The sequence below is a fragment of the Leptopilina heterotoma genome, unplaced genomic scaffold (assembly GCF_015476425.1).
Source record: "Leptopilina heterotoma isolate Lh14 unplaced genomic scaffold, ASM1547642v1 Lhet_186, whole genome shotgun sequence".
NCBI classification, from domain to species: domain Eukaryota; kingdom Metazoa; phylum Arthropoda; class Insecta; order Hymenoptera; family Figitidae; genus Leptopilina; species Leptopilina heterotoma.
In genome coordinates, this window is record NW_025110905.1 from 1,263,128 (window position 1) to 1,285,925 (window position 22,798).

Consider the following 22,798-nt stretch of genomic DNA (forward strand, 5'->3'; position numbering starts at 1 on the left):
TTCCCCGACTTCGATCTTTTGAAATTTTTTAAAAGGCTTCTAACATTAAAATAAATAATTAGCAAAGGAAAAATTGTCATTGAATAAACGTAGGTAACTTCAGTTTCATAAAATGTTATTAAAATGCTTAAAATACTTGTTTAATAATTGTGAAAAATTCTAAACTAAACTAAATTTTTAAATTTAAAAAGATTTGCTCCTCATCTTTCTTCGGAGCGTATCTCAAATAATCTCACAAATTTTAACTTAAATTTTTGTTATTAATGAAATTAAAAATTAATAACTTATTTTGTTAACAATTTACTTAAAGGATTTTATACTTTTTGTCGTAATTAGCTAAAAACATACCAAAACAATTTTATTTCTGGTTTGGAATTTTTTAAGAAATGGTCTGGAAAACCTGGAAAAGTCATGGAATTTTAAAATCGATGTCTTGTGGCAACCCTGAAATAAATAAGTAAATACACAAGTAAATAAATAAGTTCCATTACAACACAGACAGCGCAGCATCAGCGAGTGAGGTATTTACGTATATTTAAGAAAATTTCAACAGACACTACGTGCATCAACGAACCTTAAAAAATTCAACAATTTATATTATCAATCGTTTATTAAATCTATACATATATGTGATTTGTGTATATGTAGGAGTTTATATCTGCATATGAGCAGTATACATGTGTATGTAATTTATGTACATGTGTGAGTATACATGTACATGTGATTAGTGTATATGTGTGAGTATACATGTGTGGGTGTTATGCGCGCATGCTTGATATTCACAGAACACTACTGCGCATGCCTGATATTCATAGAACACTACTGCGCATTCCTCACATTGATAGAACACTACTGCGCATGCCTGATATTCATAGAACACTACTGCGCATGCCTGATATTTATAGAACACTACTGCGCATGCGTAATATTGACAGAACACTACTGCGCATGCCTGATATTCATAGAACACTACTGCGCATTCCTCACATTGATAGAACACTACTGCGCATGCCTGATATTCATAGAACACTACTGCGCATGCCTGATATTTATAGAACACTACTGCGCATGTGTAATATTGACAGAACACTACTGCGCATGCCTGATATTCATAGAACACTACTGTGCATTCCTCACATTGATAGAACACTACTGCGCATGCGTAATATTGATAGAACACTATTGCGCATGCGTAATATTGACAGAACACTACTGCGCATGCCTAATATTGACAGAACACTACTGCGCATGTGTAATATTGACAGAACACTACTGCGCATGTGTAATATTGACAGAACGCTACTGCGCATGTGTAACATTGACAGAACACTACTGCGCATGCGTAACATTGACAGAACACTACTGCGCATGCCTGACATTGATATAACACTACTGCGCATGCCTAATATTGATAGAACACTACTGCGCATGTGTAACATTGACAGAACACTACTGCGCATGCGTAACATTGACAGAACACTACTGCGCATGCCTGACATTGACAGAACACTACTGCGCATGCCTGACATTGATAGAACACTACTGCGCATGTGTAACATTGACAGAACACTACTGCGCATGCGTAACATTGACAGAACACTACTGCGCATGCGTAACATTGACAGAACACTACTGCGCATGCGTAACAGTGATAGAACACTGCTGCGCATGCCTAATATTGATAGAACACTACTGCGCATGTGTAACATTGACAGAACACTACTGCGCATGCGTAACATTGACAGAACACTACTGCGCATGCCTGACATTGACAGAACACTACTGCGCATGCCTGACATTGATATAACACTACTGCGCATGCGTGATTTGTGAATATGTATACATTTGTGTTAATATTATTTTTAAAAGATATACATATATATACGACTAGGGTCGGTCGGTCGGTCGGTCGGTCGGTCGTTCTTCAACTTAATATAATAAGAGATAATTATTTACTTAGACATAGAATTTTTTGAAAAATTATTAAATATTGTTTCACTTTTGAACTAGTTTGAAGAATATTGTGTGTAAATTTCGTGGAAAAATATTAATATTTAACGAAGTAATCACGAGTTGAAGTCAAAAATTCATTAAAATTTTTTAGGTTAAAAAATCACGCTTTTCTCAATTTACTTAAAAACAAAAAATTATATAAAAAAATTTTATTAGAAAAAAAGTTTCGCCTTGACATTCTGAACAAGAAACAATAATTTTAAATTTATTTTGAACAACTTCAAAATTTTCTCTCCATGACCCAACTGACTGGCCGTGTGTTCACGCGTAACACATTATAGCATCCAGCCCCTCAATTTTTCGATACAATTTTACCAAATTTAATAGTGTAGAATCTAACTGTATTCAAACAAGCATATTAAAAAAATAAAATTATTTAAAATTATTTGTGTAGAGTTGAAATGTATGCAGATTAATGATAAATATTTATAACACATATTTGTAGACAATTCAACAGTATTCAATCGAACGTGTACAGTTCATCAATGTAGAGTTCAAATGTGTAGTATCGCTACCGCCCCAAATTAATTAATTATGTAATTCTTTTTAAAATACTATACAATTAAATTCTACACATGAAAATTGTAATTTTTCATTTTATGTGTAGAATTTACAAATGTTGAGTTAAATTGTGTTGAATATATAAATAATTATGTCTATTATTTTGTTTTGTAAAATTTTAGAAATAATTATTTCTATATTCTATACAATTAAACTCAATATTTGTAAATTCTACACATAAAATGAAAATTACAATTTTCATGTGTAGAATTTAATTGTATAGTATTTTAAAAAGAATTACATAATTAATTAATTTATATAGCTGTGTAGAGATTACAAATGTAGGATTTATTTGTGTGGAATTATTTGAAAATGTTTATTTTCATTTTTACATGAATGTGTAGAGTTTACTTGTGTGTAGTTTACGGTGAGAGTTTTTCAGTTTTCAGTTTACTCTGTAGGGTTTTAGGATGTAGTATTTACTTGTGTAGAATATATTTTTCAAATTCTGTTGAGACTTTTCTCGTGTACAGTTAGCGATGTAGAATTTTCTTGTGTAGAGTTTATTTGTGTAGAATTAATACCGCCCCTAATTCAAGAATATTAATTTAAATATTAATATTAAAATTTTATCGGTGTTATTTACATTGGTTTTTTTAATCTTTTTTTAGGGAGAAATTTCCGGCGATGTTTTCACGACCGTTCAAGTTATGGAGAAACTTTGCAAATATGTTTACGCTCATGATGGAACCGATCGACTTCGAACTCGTGCTATTTTGTCGCACATCTATCATCATGGTTTACATGATAATTGGTTCCAAGCTCGAGATTTGATGCTTATGTCACACTTGCAAGAGACGATTCAACATTCCGATCCAGCTACGCAGGTAAACAACTTTACGTCGTTTTTTTTGTTCTTTCTATTCATTATTTATTTTTAAAAAACAGAAATTTCTTCTGTTACTCTTAATTATCATAATTTATATTATAATTTATTGACGTTTCTTAATCGAATTCATTATAAATCTATTAATTATTTTGTACATTTAATTACAGTAATTACAATTATTACTTCCTCATAGAGGAAGTATTATAATGCTAACATTTTTCGAGTTCGATTTTTTGACATATCTTTATGTTATTTGACCTCAAGAGTTCAAAAATGGCATTCCGTATGTGTGTGTGTAAACATCACATTTTTATAAATATCTCGAAATCATAAAGAGCTTTTGGGTTGAGTTTTTTTTAAATTGTAGATCTCATCTGCGGAAAAGTTTAAAGTTTTAAAGTTTAAAGTTTAACTAAATTTTTTTGGATTTTTAATTTTGCAAAAAAACGTTTTTTGCCCATAACTTTAAAAAAATGTTAGGACACCTATAAATGTTTTTCCATAATTTTGTAGAGTTTTTTTAGACGCATCTTTTGAGCCCTGATTGAACATTTTTCGTCCATATTAACCGGAGTTATATTAAACTTTTAAAAATCAAAAATTTTGTTGAAAAACGAAGAAGTAACATTAAAATTATCGTTATCAACTTGTAGAGCATTAAAAAACGCTTCGATTGACCTATTTTTGAACCTAATTCGATAATAAATTTCTAAATTATTGGTATTTTAAAAAATACCAAAAAATGTGGAAAAAGACATTTTTTAAACATTTTTGTTTGAAAATTTTTGTTTAACCATTAAACTATTATAACTATCTTGTAGAGTATTTAAAAATACATTGATTGACCCAAGATTCAATCACTTTTACCATATTTATAAAAAGTTATTCATATATTTCTATTATTATTATCTCTATGAGGAAGCAAAGTGTTAATGAAATGAGCTCCAAAATTATAAAAAAAATATACAACTTGTCAGCGGTTTTTGTATTTTTAATTATAGTAATTACAATTAATTTATATACTCATTTCCAGTAATTATAAAATTATAGTAACTAGGGGAGAGTGGCCATACTAACGGTTTTTTTTACTCTTGTGACTAAACGAATCAACCGATTTCATTTTTCGATGGCTTGTTTGAAAGATCATTTAATTGCGCAACTTTTTCCCAGAGACACATATACTTCATCTTTTATTGTTTAGTTGCTGTGTTAACTTTAAAAATTTTGCAAAAGGTCCGGTTTGCCCCACCCCCTGGGGTATACCAGACTCCCCCATGGGCAAACCGGACCGTTTGGTTTTTTATTTATATAAATATTAGATTTACATAATCTACAATAATAAAAAACATAAAGAATCATGTAAACAATGGTTGTAGTAATGAAAATAATAATACGGGATTGAATTTTAATTAAATAAATATTTTTATCCCACATGCACAAAAATGGCGCTTTCTGATAGCAGACGACAGGGAGGAAAGTCATTCATTTCTTCGACCGTATGAAAATGGCGGCCGTGTTCTCCCATGGGCAAGAAAATTAGCTGTTCACATGCATTTTTCTTGCTCTTGGGAGAAAACGGCCGCCATTTTCATACAAGTCGAACAAGTGAATGACTTTTACTCCCTCTCGTCTGCTATCTGAAATCGCCGCTTTTGTGCATTCTGCCCTTCATGGCGAGAAAATGGCGGCTGAAGTGATTGTCCGAAAAAAACTGGTTGACACGATATCTCTGCTTCAAAATGTCGGAAACAAAAAATCAAAAGAATTTCTTAAAATATATGTCATTGGGTATGGCATGAACCACAACCAACATTCTACATCCATTTTTAAGCCCATTTTTTTTACCGTTTTAGGGGTGAAAAAGGGGTAAAAAAAATTCAAACCGCCGACATTTTCTCATTTTTTTTTCAAATTCATTTTTTTTGGTTCAGGCCATAGCCACTGACATATATTTTAAGAAATTCTTTGGATTTTTTGTTTCCGACATTTTGAAGAAGAGATATTGTGTCAACCAGTTTTTTCCGGACAATCACTTCAACCGCCATTTTGTCGCCATGAAGGGCAGAATAAATAAAAAAATATTTTTTTCTTAATCCTCAATATGTGTGTTAATATGTGTAAAAAGAGCCCAGTGATAGATAGATAGATAGATAGATTTATTTCATTGTATACCCTATACAGAGTTTTTACAATTTATGTTTTAACACTAAATACAAATATTAATATGTTTACATCTCGCCTCTGATTTTCTTTTCTACTATTTTAAAAAATTCACACAACTCTTCAACCACACTCGTTCCAACCAATGTCTCGATTAATAAATCTTTTAAATCTTCTTCTGTCTATTGCCCACCCAATTTAACATAAACTCTTTTGTTTCATCCGATTGCAACTTCCAAGCTTCTGAACATCCTATTAAATGAGTCAACGTCTCTTCCCCCCAATTGCATAACCTGCAAGACCAATCATTAAACCCTTCTTATAAGCTCTACCTACGCAACCACATCTAATTCTTGCCCAAACGTCCTTGTAAAAAGAGCCCAGTGTTTAGATACATTTTACTATGAAAAAATAAATGTTGAAAAAACACGCAAAAGTGGTGTACGGTCCCCTTAAAGGGTCCAACTCTCATTGGAAGAAAATTATTTTTCTTTGTAAGTAAATATTTTAATGAAAGAAAAATTTTATTTAAAAATAATTTTTATGAAACTTTAATTCAATGGAAATATCCTATGGCCGGTTTGCCCCACAGGCCCATTTTGAGAATAAATGTTTGTCAAAAAGAAACGCTTTGCAAATTCATCAAAGTTTTTGGTGGTAAATATTCCTGAGGTATGTACCTTCAAAACCCAAGACCTAATATTTGGAAATATTACACGATTTCCTCAGATTTCCTTAAGAAAAAATTCGTAAAAGTGTAGAAAAAACTAAAAAAAAAACTTTTGCTCCCAGCGTTGCACAAACAAAAGTAAGAAATGTCAAATTTAAAAAATAAGGTATACTAAACATGGTTGTTTTAAATTTGTAAACAACACTTTTGACAATTTCGCCATTTCGGAAATATGGAGACCGGTCCGGTTTGCCCCACTCTCCCCTATGTAAATTTAGTTAAAAATAAATTATAAATATTTCTTCTTCTTCTTCTTAAATGACTTTAGGCGATGACAACTATCAGAACAACATTTAAAATATTTAAATACATTATTTAAAATTAATTTTACTTTTAGAGAAAAAATAAATAATTAAAAATAAATTTTCAGATTCTTTATAATCGAACAATGGCCCATCTTGGTTTGTGCGCTTTCCGTCATGCGAATATAAAAGAGGCACACAATTGTCTTGTTGATTTGATGATGACGGGAAAAGTAAAGGAACTTTTGGCCCAAGGATTACTGCCGCAACGTCAACACGAGCGCAGCAAGGAGCAAGAAAAAATTGAAAAACAAAGGCAAATGCCGTTCCATATGCACATCAATTTAGAGCTCCTTGAGTGTGTTTATCTCGTTTCTGCAATGCTTATCGAGATCCCTTACATGGCCGGTGAGAAGTTATTTAAAGAATTTTTATTTAAATATTCAATTTTTGTATTTACTTTTTATCATTTATTATACTTTGTTTGGTTAGGGCTTTATTAACATTATTACTGTTTTTCGACTTTGAACTTGCCTATATAGTTTTTAATCAATCTACGAATTACATTTTTAAAAAATAATTTAATTCTTTTTCAGCTCATGAATTCGATGCTAGAAGAAGAATGATTTCCAAGACCTTTTATCAACAGTTGAGATCCAGTGAACGTCAATCATTAGTTGGACCCCCGGAATCAATGCGCGAACACGTTGTCGCAGCTGCAAAGGCTATGCGAAATGGAAACTGGTTGGCGTGCAACAATTTTATAATAAATGACAAAATGAATGCTAAGGTAAGAAAAATTTGTTTCGTACAAAAAATAATTATAATTTTTATTTTGTGCCACTAAAAGCTACTTTTTTCCTTTTTTATTTTATTTTCACTACTACAAAACCCACTAATAGGTAAAATGAAAAAATTAATATTTACTTTCTTCAAATTAATCATAAATTCAGGAGTCATCTGTTCACCTTGTTTAATTAATTATAATAAAAATGCTGGTTATAAATTTAACTTTATTAATTCAAATTAATCTAGTCTAATAATATAACCAAATTTTAGACGACGCAAATTTTAAACTGTTAAAGCTTTAACTGTTGATAAAAAAACTAGAATTGATTAAAATTATAATATATTAATTAATTTGAGCCGTTCGCTAGAAAAACGACTTAAGTCGACTTAAGTTTTTGACGAAAAAATTAAATTAAAGATTCAGAAACGAATTACTAATATAATTTACGTATTAATTATATCGCTCATTTTTCCCAATACAAAGGTATTATCAAAGAATACTTTAAAAGAAAATAAGGTCGAGTAAACAATGTTTTGATACTTTAATAACATTATTTTATAACAAATGACTTAAGTGGTTTTTCCAGCGAACCACTAAAAATTAAACAAAATTAAGTATTTTATGAAAGAACATTTTTATTTTAATGTATTAAAACATATTTATTATTCTAAAAAGTCTTACGATATATTTTATAGTAATATTCAATTAAATATCAACATTATAATGCACAAGTTTAGTTAACAAAATGAAAAAATTACTCGCTTTTGTAATAATCCAAAATTTTTGAAAATTTCAAATTTATAGCAGTGAAGGCTTGTAGGAAAAACCTTCTTTAGTATTTAAAAAAAAAGAAAATTGAAATCGGTGGAGATTTGTATTGTCGGCAGAATTTTGTCCAAAACACTGCATTTCTTCCCACTGTGCGCGGTAGCAGAGGACGTGAACGCGCGCTTGCGTAAGTGCCTCAATTTCGGGACCCAGGAAGTTTAAACACCTCAATTAATTCATAAATAGTGACTTACAACTTTAGAAACTTGATATATGTAATCTATATGTCTAGTAGAATACACTGATAACAAAATTTTTAAAAACCGCTTAAGTCGTTTTTCTAGCGAACGGCTCATTTATAAGTTTACATATTTATCTAACATTATTTAACAACTGTTTTGAAAAATAATTCCTCCTTTGATCTAGTGGAATAAAAATTATACGGATGTGATTATTGCAAAATATTTTTTTAGTTAGACATGTTTAGATTTTTATGAATTTTGACAATAACAGCGTTGACACAGAACAGAGAAATAAGAGACGAAAAGAAATTTTACTCAAAGTATTAGAAAAATATCAAATCATTGAAAACAGATTGTTTTTTAATTTTCTTTCTCAAAAAAGAAAAAAAATGTTTAAATACCATAGAAAGTTACAGTTGCAATTTTTAAAAATAATAATTATTTTATCGATTATTTATTTTTGTATTTAGACAGTTGAATTCTTGTAGAACTTTCTAATAAGAATTGATTTGAAGAAGAATTTCTATTAAAATTTTAGAAAATAATTGAATAGATATTAGAAGAGTTACAGTAAGAAATTTTAGAAATAATTAAATTTTAAAAGGTTTTCAAATTGAAATCTTTGAAAATTTCAATTGCTATAAAAGTATAATAATATTTAAATATTTATTTTAAAAATTAAAAACTTGGGGCATTCTTTCTGAACGGGAGACGACCTCTATCTGTTTAAAAATATTTCAGACCTAGATAGTTGTGTTAGGACTTAAAATTTATCTCTTTATGTCTACTTTTAAATGCTGAGTGGCCAGAAACGAAATTCAATATGGGTGACTTAATATGGCTGAAAATGTAATCAGAATTCATTAAATTCATTTGTTCGAGTCTTCGAGTCAAGAAGACTGGAAACAGGAGGTCTAACTTGGTAGTGGGGATTATGTAAAAGAAGTGGGACAGCAGTCGGTTGGACTTTGCAATTCGGTCACTGCGCGGTGAACAAATTTTATCCTTCTGCACATAAATAAACAATCTATATCACGTGGTTAATTTTTGTATTTTTGAGTACTTTACTTTTAATTATATGATCTGTTGCGATATAAATATTATTTAAATCAGTTTTATCAAGAATGTCGGGAACATTTAAATATTCTTGAATTTTCTACAACTTTCTCACTTTTCATCAATGTTTTCTAAACATAAAACGCATAACCTATAAATACACAACAGCTGTCAGATGTGCCAACTTCAAGCCGCTATGCAGAAGTCTACCGTGCAGTGACCCAAACTGTAACTCCACCGACTGCTTGCCCCATTATTTTCCCCTCTACCTACCGAAAGAATGGAACGAAGTTAGACCTCCTGTTTCCAGACTTTTTGGATCGAGTGATGAAATTTTTTTGGACTTTCACCCATTTTTCGCTTTTCTGATGCGGGGAGGTGGGAACGCTAGCTATTAAAAGTTTATAAAAAAAATTCGCAATGGTCACATTTTGAAGAGCAATAATCCATCTTTAATTTCCGTCTTCCGACCATATGCGATCAAATTTTATTTTCTTTGTCAGATATTAAAGAGGGATTATTGCTCTTTAAAATGTGATCATTGCAAATTCTTTTTATAAACTTTTATTAGGCAGCGTTTCTACCTGCCCGCATCAGAAAACCGAAAAATGGGAAAAAGTCCAAAAAAAAATTCATAACTCGAAAAATTGTTGACCAAATTTTTTTTCTTTGTCAGATATTAAAGAGGGATTATTGCTCTTCAAAACGTGAACATTTCAAATTTTTTTTATAAACTTTTAATAGCTAGAATTCTTACCTGCCTGCATTAGAAAATTGGAAAAATAAAAAAAATTCATAACTCGAACAATTTTTGACCAAATTTTTTTTTTTCTTGATCACACGGAGAGAAATCTGCTGCTAATATTACTCGAAAGAGCATATTACTTAAATTGCTTAACGTTTCTCTTATATTTTTAGCATAGATTCATATATACTTATTGTAAAAATACTTTCAATACAATAAGCATAAGAGACAGTAGCTAATTTTTCACGAATTTTTTATTATAAATACAAAGAAAACGTGCTAGTTCGAATGTCGAAAGTTCGAATGTCGGTTTTTCGACATTCGAACTAGCCCAGTTCGAATGTCGAAAAACCGACATTCGAACTATCCCAGTTCGGATGTCGAATATTCGACATTCGAGTTACTACAAAATTCGAACCGAACCGAGTTTTGTTCGGTTTTGGTACGCTAAAATGTCGAATTCTAAAATTCGACATTCGAGTTAGCTTAGTTCGAATGTCGAATATTCGACATTCGAACTAGCCCAGTTCGAATGTCGAAAAACCGACATTCGAGTTAGCTTAGTTCGAATGTCGAATATTCGACATTCGAACTAGCCCAGTTCGGATGTCGAATATTCGACATTCGACATTTCGGCGCCCTAAAACCGAACTAAACTCGGTTCGGTTCGAATTTTGCACAGCTCTAATATATATATTTCTCTGGACAGTTTTGTCGTCCTGTAAAACATTATATATTATATGTAGTATTTAATACTTGTTGCTGTTATAAAAAGATAATATTTATTTAATAGTAAGTATATCAGTTGAAATTTATTGCATTTTTATTCGTGTTTGAATGTATAGGCAACATGTGAAAATTGTTAGGTTATGTTAGTGCAAACGTCACTGCGTTGTACGCGTTCCGTTCCTTGAAACCATCCAGAGAAATATATGTGCGTATACGCAGGTAAGATTGTGTTGTATAAAGTCCGCCTGAAAATCAGTCCGAGTTCGAGCGATTCTTATAAGAAGAATCTAATACTTTTATAGCACGTTTTCTTTGTATTTATAATAAAGATTTCGTGCAAAATTAGCAGCTGCTTTTTGTTTTTATTGCATCGAACTCTCCATTACATTAAATAGATAATTTCGTATACCGTAAACTGGGGCTATTAGGAACAGATTTCAACTTTAAAGTCTGGCAACTTCTTTGTGTATTGAAATATTGCCTTAATTTTTTGTTTCTTTTCTTGATCTTGGCGAGCACATTGAAGGGTTAAATAATTGCCTTGATCAAAGCTGGAATTTTAAACAAAAAAAAAAGAAAAAGACGCTTTTTTCGACATTATAAAATGGGGCTATTAGGAACAAGGCGGTAAAAACCATTAGAAAACGTATTTTAAATTAAAGAAGTTATTTTTTATTGCTCGAAAGCAAACACAGAATATAAAACAAATGTAAAAACAAAACTAAAAGAGCGAATGTGTGTTTTAAACGTTGCTGGTATCATAGTAGAGGTCGATGATAAAATCACTAGTCGTTTTTTGCGACTTGTCGGTACCAACACTCTTTTACAATTTCAAACCATCTTTGAACACTAAAAACCAAATTAGGTGATAAAAAACAAAAGAAATAACGAAAAACTTACGTTTTGACAACACACTTTAACAATTCGGAAGAAATAATTATGTTTCTTATATACCCGCCGTTTGTGAATTTTGGTTTTTGTTTCTAAAATCTTACTGTAAATACAAAATAAACGTATTTATTACTTAGTGAACTCAATAAAGTTTACCATAAAAAATCCCATTAATAAAAAACAATCACTTTGAGATGTTAAAAATGAAACAACTTACATCAGCAATCAACCCAGTAATAAGGGGTGAATTAAAGTGGATTGGTACTTTTATGCCCTTAAATTCCAAACCAATTCCGTTTTTGTCCGCAATCTTAATGAATTCCTTTTCTATTGTTAAATTGATAATTTCTATCCAATTCAATTCTCTGTAACCACGTGACCAGAGTCTGAATTTACTTTAATGCCGTTTAAGGGAATCATTTGTTGTGGAGTTAATTCCTTTTAATTAACATTGAATTCTTTAAAGGGCATTAAAGGGGTTTCAAATTCTGGTCACGTAGTTACAGAGAATTGAATTGGATAGAAATTATCAATTTAACAATAGAAAAAGAATTCATTAAGATTGCGGACAAAAACGGAATTGGTTTGGAATTTAAGAGCATAAAAGTGCCAATCCACTTTAATTCAACCTTTATTACTGGGAAATGTTTTCCACGTTTGAAACTTCACTAAAACACATTAAGTCACTTACAAGCTACTATTGTTCACAAAATATTTAATAATCACAATTATTGCATTGAAAAGTGTTGCCAGTTACCGCAGCAACAATTTTTCAAAAGCAAGTAACACAATTAATCGATAATCGGCGCCGATAGCATCAACTCCACCCGAAAACAGAATTTTATTCCTAATAGCCCCGGTGTTCTTAATAGCCCCAGTTTACGGTATAAATTATTATAAAATGAATTTAATGAATTCTGATTACATTTTCAGTCACATTAAGTCAGCCATCTTGAATTTTGGCCACTCAGCATTTAACAGTAGACATAAAGAGCACACAATTTTCATCTAGAGAGCTAAAAAATTGGTACACGTATGTATTTTCACGCGTAGATTATAGGAAAAATATATCGGAAGTGATTAGAATGGATCTTCATGGTGTTTTCATCGAAAAACTAAAATCTCTTTTTGTAAGTTCGAAAATACTCTAACCCTTGCTGCACGGAAAGAAGGTTTCACCTATATTCACGGTGTATATAACCGAAAAACATAGTGGTGGTCAGTGCTGCCAGATTTCAGGGGCCGGCATCTTAATTTAATGTCATGCACGGCTTTTTTCCGTGCTCTACACTGTGTTTCTAACCTGTCAGTTAGTACACCGTGAATATAGGTGAAACCTTCTTGGGACCATCCATAAACCACGTAGCCTGCTTTGGGGGGGAGGGGGTTCGGTAATGTACTACGTTAGACCACATGGAGGGAGGGAGGGTTTTGAGTCTGAGCAACGTAGCTTTGTATTTTTATTTATTTGACATACATTTTTTTGAAATTACGCGGGCAGCTCGAAAGTCAATTCGAGAGATATATGTGGACGTCCACATGAAAAGGGCCCATTTTGGCACTATTGCACGGAAAAAATTCCGGGACATTAGAAGCGCCGAGGACAGTGTCAACAGCAGTACATTTCATTTTGCACGTCTGAGGTGCCATTTCGAGATATCAGACGTACGTAATGCACGCCAGATACGCCAAACTGGCACAGATGGCGTGCAAAATAAATGTAGAAGAAAATTTGACACAACCTGTACATCTAACGTGCCGATACTTTTTCCGTGTGGAGTTATCTATATGGGCGTATTCCTGGTAAAATTTGGAAAATTTTGAGTGGTCTTAGAACTTTTTTGGTTAAAAATTCGCTGAGTTACGGAATTTAAAAGTTTAGAACGCCAAAAACCTCATTTCGAAAAAAACGGTTACCTTGAAGATAAAAAACCAACAGGTTTTAAATTTTTAAAACCACCCCCCCCCCCCTCTTAATTTTGAAAATACGAAAAACTTTTTTTTCTAAAAAGGACAGTTTTTCTATTAAAGAACCATTTTTATACAAGATTAATGATTAGGTACAATTTTATTGTGTCATTTGAAGAAAAAGAATAGATATTAAACTTATTTAAAAATTTTTGACAGTTTCTATTATAAAAAAATTAACGTAATATCCAAATTTTCATTTCGACAATTACGAAAAAAAGACTCTAACATCAATATCTCTGGTTCTTCTGGAAAGTTATTCAGATAAGAATTGTTTACAGTCCAGGACACCTTAAAGATGAAAAATCAAGAGGTTTTAAATTTTTTCCACACCTCCATTTTTAAAATACGGATTACTTTTGCAAATGACCGCCAAAATGGACCCTTTTCATTTTTCTAAAGAACCAATGAAATCGAACAGTTAAATTATCGATAAATTAATGAAAACCGCATGATTCGACTTGTCAAAACATGTAGATTGATAATAAAAAATTTTTTTAAATTAAGATTTTGCTCCAAAATTACTAAATTGCGATTATCTCGAAAACTAGAACCGACAATATAGGCCCTTTTCATGTGGACGTCCAAATATATTGATAAAAATATATAGTGATGAAATATATATATATATATATATGACCTGGACAGTGAAAAGGGACCTTACGTGCGAAAACAGCAGTTAAAGTTTAACTTAGAAAAACCCTTGTAACTTTTTTAAATATTAATATTTTTTAATCAATTTAGGCTTATTTTCTTCACCGTGGATCACAGTATCAAAATAAAAAACATACAAGTAATAATAATTTTTTTAAATAATTGTTTATATAAATTAATAACAAACTCCCCAAACATAGAAAAAATAATCTAAGTTTTCTAACTAGCAGTCTGCAGGGTGTCTAGCGTCCGGGAAAACCGGGAATTTGCCGGGAATTTAGTTCGACCGGGAAAAACCCGGGAAATTGCCGGGAATTGAAAAAAATATCCGGGAATTTTTGGAAATTTTCTCTAATTCATTAAAATATATAAAAAAAATTTCAATTTAAGGTAGTTCTCCGGCTGCTACTCTTTTAAAAATTGATTTTCGATAGATTTTCTTCAAATTTTGAGGAAATATTTCTTCGGATGCCTTTTCAATGTGATAGAAACTTCAAAACCTTTTGCCATGTCAAAAAAAGAGATATTGTGGTTGACATTTTTTATTTTTAACATAAACGCATGGAAAAGTGAAAGTTTGAACTTGAATAAGTCAAAATTTAGCATCGCAAAGGGTTTTGAAATTTTTACCACATTTAAAGGGCACCAAAAGAAACATTTCCTCAAAATTTGAAGAAAATAAATTTTTACAAGAGTAGAAGCCAGAGAACTACCTTCAGTCATATATTTTTCAAAAATGAAAAAAACATATATTATAAGTATATGTATAGGCAATTTCACGTTAAATTTCAGTCCACATTTTCAATTAGAATGAAAATATATTATTGTAAATCTATTTTTTCATTTTTTATAGGTAACCAAATTTTTGGATTTTTAAAAGTAGACTCTAAAATCTATAACTCTAAAACTATTGAATTTAGAAAACTTATCTAATACATACTTACAAATAATAAGGATAGTTTGCAAAAAATATTTTGGTCCCCCTATAGAATAGAAAAATAAAGGATACGTATACCTTTTTTCTAAAAGGAATAAATAAAATATAAAGTAAAGAAGAAGGAAATCTTTACTTTTCTTTACTTTATTATACTTGGCTTAAAATGAAAAAGGAGTTATACACTCCATATACTATAAATAAAATATACTTGTGACGTAGAATTGACCGTATATTATTATTATTTATATAATTGTTGCATACATTTTTAACATTTTAAACACTGAGAAAAATAGAGTTTGAAAAACTGGGAGTCAATATTGAAAAAACTGGACTCAGTCCAGTAAAAGTACATTAATTCAGTTCCATCAAGCATCTTAGGGTGTTGCGTATAGTGTATAGAGGGCCTTAGTTCCAAATGTCACTGTAAAGAGCATTGAAACACAGGCGAAGATTATAAGGCGCGCTGCAGTGTGCATAGTAGAGAAACTGGACTCAGTCCCCTACTTCGAAATTTTCACAATGAGGGAACGCAGGCGCGGAACCTGTCAAAATAAATGGCCGACGCGACGCGAAACGAGTGTTTCCTTTTATTCACTTCGTCAATTTTATATAAAAAAAACAATAACCAATCATTAAAAAAAAGAAAAATATGTTAAATGCACACGGAGAAAAATGGATAGTTAAAAGTAGATAGTTAGAAAATATATAATCAAATTTATTATCTGTATAGTCAGAAATATTATCTTCCTGAAATATTATATATTCCCGTTTAGTATATCTAGATAATCAAATTTATTATCCTGGATAGTCAACTTGCTGAGCGCTTGCGCAGAAGTTTGATTACCGATCACGCGCAAGAAAAACGGCACTGCCTGTTTCAAATGATGTGAAATTGGTAAACATTCATTTTCTAACAAATTTTTCTCTGTTCACAGGCACTTTTTACAGAATTTGACAACGTACATTTGTCACAAATGTTTTTAATTGTCTGAATTCAAAAGATTTTGTTAATCCATGCAGAAACGCGGTTGCAGGATTGGAAATAAAAAAGTAATGTAATGACAGGCCACTATACGTATGTTACAGCCATTTTGACAGTAGAGGGCAGAAGCATGCAGGGAGCGTAAAGTCTCAGCTGTCAAAATGATTCGCATTACATTGCTATGGTAATTCCAATCCTGCAACCGCGTTTCTACATGGATTGACAAAATCTTTTCAATTCAGACAATTAAAAACATTTGTGGCAAATGTACGTTGTCATATTTTGTAAAAAGTGCCTGTGAACAGAGAAAAATTTTTTAGAAAGTGAATGTTTACCAATTACACGTCATTTAAACCGGTCAGTGCCGTATTTGTTGGGTAATAACTGTTGGTCGCACATTATCGAGAAATTTGAGAGACCATCGAACACCGTATTATTCGAAATTTAAATATTGTCAAGCTTTTTTATACTGAATTTCAGATATAATATTGCTTAAAAAATATTGTTAAAAAATATATAAAACTTACAATTAGCAACATAACCTTTAAACCTGTCAAAAGAATTTAAACATTTCAAGGGTATCGTTAAATTAATGTATTTTGTTCTTTAAAATTTTCAGATTTTCCATAAAAAATTGTTTATCTAGGCAAAATGTTCACTAATTTCTAAAAAAATTAACTTTTATCATTAAATATTTCTTATTGATCAATTTAGATGTGTATGTAGGTATAAACACAGCAACTTGCGTTTATTATCTAAGATAGTCAAATGTGAACATCTTGGATAATGGCAATTAGTATGTAAGTTTGATTATCCCAAGATACTAAATTTGAATATCTAGATGGTTGTCCTATTGTTGAGTATCCAAGATCATCACCCATGATTATCTAGATAATAAATTTGACTATCCATTTTTCTCCGTGCACTCTTTATATATTCATATTCATTAATTCACAAGTTTTATTCTTCCCACATCTTCATACTTACAATTAACAACTAAATGCATCGGAAAATCTTACAATCATACGGGATTGAACACCTACCTAACCATACAACTAAATATACGCATAATTATAAATCGCACGCTTTTACATTAAGCCTCTCGGCTACGCAATCGATGGGGGAAATTTCCTATTTAAGAAACATCCCTTACCAATGAAATAAATTAGATCATGCGTGGATTTTACTTTGTAATTAATGTAAGTATGGATGTCAACAGTATTCATAATATTGAATAAACAATATTGTCAACTAGTTTAAATTTGATACGGTTATTAGAATTTAATAATAAATAAATAAAAAACATTAATTTTTTCTTAATAACCTTGAAACCTTTTTTAAGTTTGACAGTTCTCATGGTAAATTTGATTATTCTTTTTTTTCGTGTACAAAATAGTGAATTGACCTCATCTTCATTTTTTTTTTGCCAAAAACCAAAAATTTTTTTCGTTTTAGAAAAAAAGTTCCTGGTTAAAAAACCGAACAGATTTCGGACTAATCCGAAATTTGTCCGAAATAATGCGGTTTATGGTCAGGTTTTTGTCACCCGAAATTAATCCGGAAAAATCCGAATTCTATACGGTTTGTGAACAACTAGTGAAACCGGAGTTGGTCCGATGAAGTCCGAAATTAATCAGTTAATTTTAACTAGTGAATCCGGAATTAGTCCGAAACAGTCAAAAGTTAGTCCGGACAATTTAGTGAATGTTAATAAAAAAATAAATATACAAGTTTTACATATTAATTATTATTACTTTATGGTACATTTAACATATTTTTCGATTTACCTATCGCAATTTTATTTACATTAACTTAAAATTTCTAACGCTTGGGGATTCGAACCTACACCTATCTAACATTATATCGCACCGAAATCGAATACACTAACCACTATACCACGCTCGCAAGGGAGTTCAAATTCATAATAGAATTTATGAAGTGCCACGAAAAGAAATGACAAGAAACTAACTCATCAGTGTTAATTTTAATATTAAAACAAGATAACTAATAATACTAGTAAATTTTTAAAAACAAACTGACTGCAGAATTAAATATTTTATTTACCGTAAGTAAATACCCTGAATAAAAAGTGGGACCGATTTCAGACTAATCCGGAATTTGTCCGCAACAATGTGGTTTATTGTTTAAAATTTATTTATTTTTAAAATTTAAAATTTATTTTTAAAATGAATTAAGTTTAAAATCAATACCGTTTTTTATAACTATTGAATCCGTAATTAGTCCGGTTTAGTCTGCAGTTAGACAGATCATATGCAACTAGTAAACGCAGAATAATCCGGTTGGATTAACCAGTGAATCCGCAGCTAATCCGAAACAGTCTGCTTATGGACAGGTTTTTGTCGCTCGGAATTTGTCCGGATAAATTCAAACTCAATGCGTTTTGTGTATAACCAGTGAATCCGGAATTAGTCCGATCTAGTCCGAAGTTAGTCTGATAATACGCAACTTGCAAATGTGAAATTATTAAATCCGGAATTAATCTGGTTTTGGTCAGGTTTTTGTCATTCGAAATTATAATTCTAGTTTGAATTTATCTGCATTTAATACAAATTGTTTTTAATATACAAATTCAATATTGTAACAAAATCATACCGGATTAAGTCTTTGAATTAGATTGAATATGGATTGTTTTGAACTGTCTGTGGATTGTACATAATTAGAAATTCTTATAATAATAAGACTTATTTTCGGACTGGGGTGTTTTGATCGGATATTATTCGGATTGACGCTGACTATTACCGAATTCTTTGCATACAGATTTCGGATTGTTCCATACTTGTTTCGGAATAAATCTTTTAACTGGATTAAATTCGGATTATTGCGGACTGATTTCGTATTCTTTACATATTGATTTTGAATTATTTCGTATTTGTTTCGGATTATACCTTTTAGTTGGATTAAATCCGGATTGTTGCAGACAATTTTCGGATTCTTAGCATACAGATTTCGGATTGTTTCGTACTTCTTTCGAAACAGGATTTTGCCACACTTACACGGAAAGAAAAAGTCTAAAGAATATTTTAATATATTATAGAAAAGTTGGACAATTTATAATATTTATTTGATATATATTTATTTATATTTATTTGATATAAAACTACTTAACTTAAAATTCACATAATATGCACATTATTTGACATAAATTTAATTGCACACAAAAACCATTTAACATAAATATCATTTGTCATAGAATTCATTAAACATAAATATTATGTTACATAAAACTCAGATAACTTAATTCCCATTTGACATAAAAATTATGTAACATAAATTTCTATTGACATAAAAACCATTTAACATAAATTTCTTTTGACATAAAACTCATTTAACGTAAATTTTATTTGTTATAAAATTCATTTTACATCAATTTCATTTGACATAAATGTCATTTAACGTAATTCTCATTTAACATAAATATCATTAGACATAAAATTAGCTTGACATAAATTTCATTTGACGTGAATATCATTTAACATAATTATTATTCAGGGTGGCGAGCGACCTGGAAAACCGGGAATAGACAGGGAATTTGAAATATCTGGAAAAGTCAGGGAAAAGACAGGGAATTTAATCTGTAGTCAGGGAAAAGCTGAAGGAAGTGTAAATATTCTTAGTTATACACTTAAATTAAGAAGAAACCACTTTCGTGGTGGGGGCATAGGTGTGATGACTTGCATTTCGAAGAAAACATTAGTTTTAAAATTATCCGCAAAGAGCGCGTTTGTGCATCGTTTCTGCTATAAACTTAGTATGTTTCCCTTCTTTAATATTACTAACACCTCGCTTAACTTCCGTCCCTTCCGTCATTTTCCATTCAGCATGACTTTTATTTACCCAGTAAAAAAAAACTAATTCAAATGAATTGAAACGAATTAACATTTTTGGTAGGCTCCAATTCGTATTTGTCACAAAGCGGGATTCACTCAAGCTCTTTGTATATTCAATTGAATTTAATTCAATATGTACCAATTTGTCCAAACGAATTCGCATTCGAAAGAAATGGCCAAGGAATGCATTGAATTCGTGCTAACGAATTGAAAAAAATTAAAGGCTCAAAACTTGTCCAGTGAATTGGTACGGATAGAAGGTTCGGAAGTTCAATACAGTTTCACGAATTCAGGAAAATTGCATCATGGCTCCAATTCGTATTTGTCACAAAGCGGGATTCACGAAAGCTCTTTGTGAATTCTTTTTAATTCATTTCAATTAGTTTTCGTTTACTGGGTAGTGTCGGTTATATTTGTTATTATCGTTTAAAAACATTTAAGTTAAATTGATATATATTTGGATTTCGTTGCTATATTTGAATATTTATTAGCATTATAGCTCAGTTATTCATGTGCATTTAATATATTTTCTGTGTATTAATCGGTAAATTAGGTAAAGGTTATAACAAACTCAGTGTTTATTTCGCCCTTCATAAAAGTTAAATTTAAATAAGTAAAGGAAATGGTCAAAATAACCTTATTTAAAAAATATATTTATAAACATTTCAATAAAGTTACTTATTTTTAAGAATTGTAAATAAAAATGTATTTATGTATTAATGGTTATAAATTAAAAAAACTCTTAAAAAAATAACATAAAAAATAATCCAGTTGCTTTTATAAAATATGTGCTCGTTTTCTATACTTACTTATTTTTTATAACGGGCGAAATAGACACTGCGTGTAATAAAGCAATAATTGAATTCAGTGATTTTAAAATGTAGAGAGCAACTTTTTACAAAACTGTAACTTTGATATTATCCTTTTCAACAAAATTAATTTACTTTTTCTCATTTTATAGGGTTTAAGTTTTATTTGATTATGACTCAAGGTAAACTAACTTCATTCCAAGTTCAGTGGTTAATAGATCCAATGTTTAAACCTTGGCTGGCAAGAGTTGAAAGTAATGGTTTTGAAGCAAAATGTATAAAGTGCCCGAAAATAATTAATTTGAGTAATATGGGAAGAAGAGCCCTGACTAGTCATATGAAAAGTGACAAGCACATAAAAGCTATAAATGCTGAAGCTAATGTGATTTCGCTGTCAAATTTTTTCCTCGAAAAACACCAAGAATCTAACAGTGCTTCTTCAAAGAATTTCGCATCAACAGTTCAGAATTCTGCTTTAATAAATTTTCCAGATCAAGTTGTTCAATTCGCAAATTCACCGTCTACTTCTCAGGATTCAGCGATAGTTGCAGGGACAGTTGAAAAAATTGTCAATAGTGCCAAACCAATGGATGGATTTGTAATTAAAGATGATATCACGAAAGCAGAAATATTGTGGGTCATTGAATGTGTCATGACGCATAAATCACTACGTTCAGGAGGGCGAGATGTTACACTTTTCTCTAGGATGTTTACTGATAGTTTGATAGCGAAAAAAATGCAGTTACAGCGAGATAAAATTGGTTATTCGATTGTGTTCGGCTTGGCACCATATTTTAAAAACGAATTAGTTAGTGAGGTAATGGAATGTGATTTTTTTACAGTTGGATTCGATGAAGCGCTTAATAAAATTGCTCAAAAGCAGCAAATGGACTTGAATGTTCGCTATTGGCCAAAAAATGGCAATGAAGTCAAAACGCGATTCCTCACGTCAGAATTTTTGGAACGTTGTACAGCCTCTGATTTAATAATTGCATTTTTAAATGGCATATCTCCTCTCATACCAAGAAAGATATTGCAAATTTCCTTAGATGGCCCAAATGTCAATTTAAAGTTTCTTAAAGACATAAAAGGCCCTATTGCACCTGACAAAAATGACCCTAAAATGTTGGAAATTGGTAGTTGTGGGCTTCACACTACTAGTGGAGCTTTTAAGGGCGGCATTAAGGAAACAGGCTGGGACCTAGAACAATTTTTAAGAGCATCCTACAATTTCTTCAAAGATGTTCCATCCAGGCGACAAATGTTTACTGAAATTACAAAAAGTCATAATTTTCCACTTAAATTTTGTTCAGTTCGATGGCTTAATAATGAAAATGTCGCACAGCGGGCTTTAGAAATACTACCTGATATTATTAAGTACATTGCTGAAGTTAATAAGTCTTCCAAACCGCCAACTTGTAATAGCTTCAATACTCTTGTGAAATTCTGTAACGATCCTTTGTTAACAGCCAAGTTGACATTTTTTAAATTATTGTCGCAAGATCTTGAGCCTTTTCTGACTGAATTTCAGACCGATTTACCACTTGCTCCGTTTTTGTACAACGCTCTCACCAGTATTATGTGTGATCAAATGGAGAGGTTTGTAAATTCTGAAGTCATGAAGAAAGCAAAATCAGTGCTGGACGTGGATTTAAATGATAGTAAAAATCTATTAACAGCTGCACAGATTCACCTTGGTATCGCCACTAAAACTATTTTAAAGAAAGTGAAAGGTTGCACTAGTCTCGAAATTCTTCAATTTCGTCAAGATTGCAGAAAGTGTCTCATTAAATTCGTCAGTAAGTTACAAGAACGATCTCCTCTAGCGTACAAACTGACTAAAT

General features: G+C 31.0%; 1 protein-coding gene across 2 annotated transcripts in view; it reads left to right on the forward strand.

The window, feature by feature from the left end:
- The window catches only part of LOC122500440 (eukaryotic translation initiation factor 3 subunit C), a 120,016-nt gene that overhangs the window by 66,503 nt on the left and 30,715 nt on the right, over nucleotides 1-22,798 (forward strand). For both annotated transcript variants that reach the window (XM_043609364.1, XM_043609365.1), the window contains exons 10-12: nucleotides 3,186-3,401; nucleotides 6,664-6,943; nucleotides 7,132-7,325. In XM_043609364.1, the coding sequence (XP_043465299.1) occupies nucleotides 3,186-3,401; nucleotides 6,664-6,943; nucleotides 7,132-7,325 (690 nt within the window). The remainder of the gene's footprint in view (nucleotides 1-3,185; nucleotides 3,402-6,663; nucleotides 6,944-7,131; nucleotides 7,326-22,798) is intronic.